This window comes from Callithrix jacchus, chromosome 4, assembly GCF_049354715.1.
Source record: "Callithrix jacchus isolate 240 chromosome 4, calJac240_pri, whole genome shotgun sequence".
Lineage (NCBI taxonomy): Eukaryota > Metazoa > Chordata > Mammalia > Primates > Cebidae > Callithrix > Callithrix jacchus.
The window spans coordinates 14,743,491-14,749,490 of record NC_133505.1 but is presented as its reverse complement, the minus strand read 5'-3'; the positions used below and the strand labels follow the sequence as shown (position 1 = coordinate 14,749,490).

Sequence of the window (6,000 nt, the reverse complement as noted above, 5' to 3'; positions counted from 1 at the left end):
CATATTCAGTTACACGTATACTGTGTTTTAATCCTTATGACAACACTATGAGGTATCATTGGCCTGATTTTACACATTAGAACACTGAGGATCAGAGACACTAAACAAATAACTTATCTGTTGTGCTCGCTTCGGCAGCACATATACCAGCAACTTACCTGTTAAACGACAGAGCTAACATTCTAATCCAGGACTGTCCAAACCTAAGGCCTTTGTCTGCTTCCTTGGTCCAAAAAATAGTAACTGGAGCTTAGACTTGTATAGTCAGCTGGCAGTTCTATTTCCAACCACAACACAAATAAATTCATCCAGAACTCCACCCATACAGGGAGACACTGTTGGGGGCAATTCTCTATGGTGCTTCTACATATCTTGTGATAGATTCTATCTTAGACTGTCTTTCCAAGGATGTTTATAGACCAAAGAGCCATAGAAGATAGAAATCTCTCCAGCGAAGAGGACAGATTTGTTTTCTAATTACAATAAAAAAGATAACATATCTCTCTGGGACAAAGGTTGGGTACATTTATTAAGACCCCTTATAAGTTTGGAGACTTCTGCTTGAGTTTTCTCAGACCCAAAATATGTACAACACCCATCCACCTGGGCCTGCCTCCACATTCCCCCAGTGGGATTTAGGGAGCAAGAGAAACCAGTGTGGCCATGAGTAATAAAGTCCTTTAACTCCAGCCTAGGAGTCTCAGGTCTTCTGCCAGCATCACTGAAACTGTGGCAAGGTCACTTGTTAGCCTGCAAACCGGGTAAAATCTCAGACCCTTCACAGTCCTTGAATGACATGGATTCCTCCTCCCTAGTGTACACAGCAGCACATGGAATTCCTTCACACTTCCTTGATTCTGGGTGAGAGCAACTAGCTGACTGGAATCTAAGTGTTAGTATGGTCTTCCCACGATTCCCTTTCTTCCTCCGTCTCTCTTGCCATGATTACTGAAGCTGAGCAGTCACTAGAATGGACAGTGGGGACTTAGGAAGATAGCGTTAGCAGATGTTAACATCAAAAAGACCTGAGGCTCATGTGTATACCAAGTTGAAACCCCACTGTTACTGAATCACAGGTTGGAAGTGACTTTAGTAGTTTAGGCCACTTTCTACTCAAGTGGCAAACTTAATAGAACCTCTTGTCATTAACCTCTCCATGATGGAAGCTCATACCTAAAAAGGAAAGTGAAATTGACTCAATATTCACCTCTGTATGATATCTTCTCTTTGTTTTTCATCCTGTTAGCAGCAGCAAATCATATGAGTCTGCAGCAACCTCAATTCTTGCCTCTTCAGAAGAAATAATTTAATGAGGGGCATAAGGCAGAGGGAGAGATGGAGGCAAGTTTCAGAGCAGGAGTGGAAGTTTATTAAAAAGTTTAGAGCAGGGGCTGGGCACGGTGGCTCATGCCTGCAATCTCAGCACTTTGGGAGGCCAAGGTGGACAGATCACGAGGTCAAGCGATTGAGACCATCTTGGCCAACATGGTGAAACCCTGTCTCTACTAAAAATACAAAAATTAGCTGGGCGTGGTGGCATGGGCCGGTAGTCCCAGCTACTCAGGAGGCTGAGGCAGGAGAATCACTTGAACTGCAGAGGTAGAGGTTGCAGTGAGCCAAGATCATGCCACTGCATTCCAGCCTGGGCAACAGAGCAAGACTCCATCTCAAAAAAAAAAAAAAAGTTTAGAGCAGAAATGAAAGGAAGTGAAGTGCACTTGGAAGAGGCCACGTGGATGACTCGAGAGATTCAAGTGCACGGCAATTTGACCTTTGACTTGGGGTCGTATATATTGGCATGCTTCCTGGGGGGTTGCATTACTTCTCTCCTGATTCTTCCCTTGGGGTGGGCTGTCCGCATGTGTGATGGCCTTCCAGCACCTGAGAGGGGCTGTATGTGCAGTGTGTTTACTGAAGCTGTGTTCATGCCACTTGAGGTTCTTCCCTTACCAGCAGAGTGCTCCTAGAGGAACACTAGAGGTCATACACCAGGTAGACTCCACCATTTTGCCTCTTAGTGTGCGTGCTTAAACTCGCTTGCTCAACTCCTGAGATCTTATTGGAAAGCTGCTGATCACCAGTTTTGGGTGTTTTCTGTGTATTGGGAGATTGCTTTTCCCTGGTGCTGGTTGCAATCCATTATTATTTTACAAAGGCCGTTTAACAACTCCTGACCATCACCTGATGGTCGCCTGACATTCCTGGTTCAGGGGACCCTCTCTTGTCCTGCTCATGTCTGCCTAACTACCTACTGGGTGACAGTCCTGTCTTCCAAATAAACATAGACTTAGGTGGATCTTCAAATACCCTCCATCTATCACCCATTGCTCCCATACCCACACCCCCAAGTCTAGGCTAACATTTTCCAATCTGTCAACCACCACTCTTAACATGAGGCTCAGACCCTGTGCCCTTCCAGCCTTTCTCCTCTGAAGATGCTCTATGTTGTCCATCTTTTTGTCTAAGTCCTTTAAAACAAAACATTTGGTTTTTGAATAGGCAACACCTGCATACAGTACAGAGTTCACAAGATACAAGGATGTTTCCTTCCCTCTCAGGCTCCAGTCACCCAGTCCCCTCCTCCAATCACTCTTACTGGTATATTATTTTCTTATTCTTCCTCCTACTCTGTTTAGAGTCAAGGTTCATTGAAAAGGCTGAACAAATAGGGCACAACCAGAAAACAGCTTTGGGTTGTTTTTTCTGCATTACTATCTTTAAACTCAGCAGATGGTTTTTGTTTTTTGTTTTGTTCTTTTTTCCAGCATATCAGCCAAAACCTTTTTAAGCGTTCAAAGGCTTGTTTTAGTATGAGATCTAGGTTTCAGTCTTATGTTTGAAACAATGCTTCTCTCTTCCCCCCAGTTCACACTGGACCTTCAGACCGGGGACCAGCAGCAGGGAAGTGGAATGTGGTTTGTTACTTCCACGTGCCTCTGTTTCCTCTCCACTGTTTCTGTTGTCTCCAGGATTAGGGTTGTAAGAGGGGTGATTAGAGGGGAAGGCAAGAGTCTTCCTTCATAAATACTATTGTTATTCATCTTTAATGTCCTCTGTGGCCTGTTGCTAATATTTCAATACAGACTCATGGCAGAGCACATAATAGGTGCTCAACAAGTGTTAAATGAATGAATGCATTTATGGGTACATGGATGACTGGAACTCAGCAAGTTAATAGGTGTGTCCCAAATTGACAAAGATCAGAAAACACCAGCATATACCATTAAAAAGGACAAACAAAAAAATACGCACACACGGCTCTGCTTGCTACAGCAAGGTCCAGGAGGGAGAAGAGAGAAACATGTGTGTTCAAATTATCACTCTGAACCAACAATGACCTTTTAGAAAACGTAACATCCAGGACTGTGTTAACAGAATGCTGGTACAGAGGAAAGTGGAACTCTGTATTCGCATTGCTTATTTTGAGTGTTAGGAGTTCTCAGGCAGGTTCTCTCAACTTGCAAACAAGCAGTAGTCATTTTTTAGCCCCAAGCCAGACTTCATATTTATCCTTCTGAAATATTATCTTTTTAGTTTTGACCCATGGTTCCCCTCTCTTGTGATGTCTTTTTAATACTTACCTATTATTTAAAACATAATTATGTTTTAAATAATAGGTAAGTATTTACCTGCATTACCTGATTATTTATCTGCAAATATAGCAAGATCTTTCATGTGTTTATTAAGTGAACTAATAAAAAAGACTGGACAAATGCACAGCCATTGGAAATCATCCTCTAGACCGAGACATACTTTTTTTTTTTTGTTTGTTAGTTCATGTCTTTTATTAACTCGGTTATTTGTCTTCTGGTTTGTTAAAGCAGTAAGTCAGACAACATTTGCCACAATAATGTCTGTCAAAGTGGCTTGCCATAAACACTCCAGCACCACATTCATCAGAAGGGCATTCTCGACGAAGGCGACTAATTTTGCCATTCTCATCCACCTTGTAATATTTCAGGACAGCCAGCTTAACCTTCTTTCTCTTGTGCTTATTCTTCTTGGGAGTGGTGTAAGACTTCTTCTTCCTTTTCTTCGCACCACCACGAAGTCTCAACACAAGATGAAGAGTAGACTCCTTCTGAATGTTGTAGTCAGACAAAGTACGTCCATCTTCCAGTTGCTTGCCAGCAAAGATCAGTCTTTGCTGATCAGGAGGAATTCCTTCCTTATCCTGGATCTTGGCCTTTACATTTTCTATCGTATCAGAGGGTTCAACCTCGAGGGTGATGGTTTTTCCCGTAAGGGTTTTCACGAAAATCTGCATTTTGGTGGCGGCCCCACGTGAGGCGCTGATGGCGGATCGAAAAGCGAGACATACTTTTTAAGACAATAGCACCATTTACATTCAGTATCATTTAGGGTTAAGTTCAGCTGCATGTAAAAGAAAATAAATAAGATAAAAGTTTAGTTCTTTCTCCCTTAAAGTAAACCTGCAAATCAGCAGTACGCAGCTGGTATAACAACCGTGACAGGTACTAAAGACCCAAGGGTTTATTTTCTTTCAGCTTCACGAAACGATCTTAAGACCACCCAATGGGTTAAGATAGCTGCTGGAGCTCCAGCCATTACATGCCTAATCTAACCAATAGGAAGAAGAAGGATAGAGGCAAAGGGTGTAACTACCCAATCAGTGTACGGATAAAATCAGACCACGGCCTTGCAATAAAGGAAGTGTTTAATAGACATGAAGCTGGCCACACTGCATAGGAGACAGAGTTATTACTCAAATCAATCTCTTTGAGAATTTAGGGGCCAGGGTTTTTTAAAGATAGTTTGGGCTAAGGGGTGGGGATGGCTAGGCAATGGGTGCTTGTTCTGATTGGTTGGGGGTGCAATCATAGGGGTGTAGGATATGGTCCTCCTGTGCACTCAGTCACTTCTGATGGGGCCACAGGAATGGTAGTGGATCTAGGGGGAGCTAACAATTGCCGCACGGACAAAAAACCTGAAACGATATCTCAAAGGGCCAGTCTTAGGTGCTACAATAGCCATGTTATCTCCAGGAATAATAGCGGAAGTTGCATAGCCTGTGACCTCCAGAACAATGGCTGGCAATCATTCATGTCTACCCCTTAGCAGAATTCAGGCTCCTCTATCCTCCTAGACTGGTGGTCTCTCACTAGCTTTACAAAGGCAGTTGAATTTTGGGGAAGGGATATTATCATTTAAACTGTAAACTAAATGTCTCCCACAGTTAGCTTGGCCTAAGCCCAGGAGTAACTAAGGGCAGCCTGAAGGCAAAAGGCAAGATGGGGGTTGGCTAGGTCAGACCTCCCTCCCCCACTGCCATAATTTTCTCACTGTTACAATTTTTGTAAAGGCGATTTCAGTGGAACCCCTTCCTTTTAGGAAGACTTAAAAACATTGGGATTCTGTTATGAAGGAAGTAGGAGATAACAGATGTCAGCCTGAGAAACTGGTATCTTGCTCTCACATCATGCTATATATTTTACTTAACTAGAATCCAGTCTATATTTAAGAAGGATGTGAGAAAATTTTTGTCAAATTCCTTGTGGGTATCATGGTTATAGTAATGACGATCTCATTCTTCTGCTATACTATCAACACTCTTAGCCCAAATCAAATGAGTTAGACAGACAAATTTTTTTTTTTTCTGAGATGGAGTCTCACTCTGTTGCTCAGGCTGGAGTGCAGTGGCATGATCTTGATTCCCTTCAACCTCTGTCTCCCAGGTTCAGGTGATCCTCCTGCCTCAGCCCCCCTAGTAGCTGGGATTACAGGCATGTGCCACCATGCCTGGCTAATTTGTGTATTTAAAGTAGAGATGGGTTTTGCACGTTTGCCGGTTTGGTCTCGAACTCCTGACCTCAGGTGATCCACCGCCTCGGCCTCCCAAAGTGCTGAGATTATAGGCATCAGCCACCGTGCCTGGGTGAGTTATACAAAGTTTATCTGTAATAAATCCATGTTTGTGTCTAATTATCATCATGTTCATTTTTTCCCTTGATCATAATTGATAAGTTTAAATTCTATTTG

At 42.9% G+C, this 6,000-nt stretch overlaps 1 protein-coding gene across 1 annotated transcript; it reads right to left on the bottom strand.

Moving 5' to 3' along the window:
• Positions 1–3,782: 3,782 nt before the first annotated feature.
• LOC144582023 (ubiquitin-ribosomal protein eS31 fusion protein) lies at positions 3,783–4,285 on the bottom strand. The gene has a single exon (XM_078368310.1). It carries the CDS (start codon positions 4,265–4,267, stop codon positions 3,797–3,799), a length of 471 nt encoding a protein of 156 aa, XP_078224436.1. The 5' UTR covers positions 4,268–4,285; the 3' UTR covers positions 3,783–3,796.
• Positions 4,286–6,000: the final 1,715 nt, after the last annotated feature.

Excerpts from the sequence above, each read along its gene's own strand:
- LOC144582023 (XM_078368310.1), bottom strand. The coding sequence starts at position 4,267 with ATGCAGATTTTCGTGAAAACCCTTACGGGAAAAACCATCACCCTCGAG.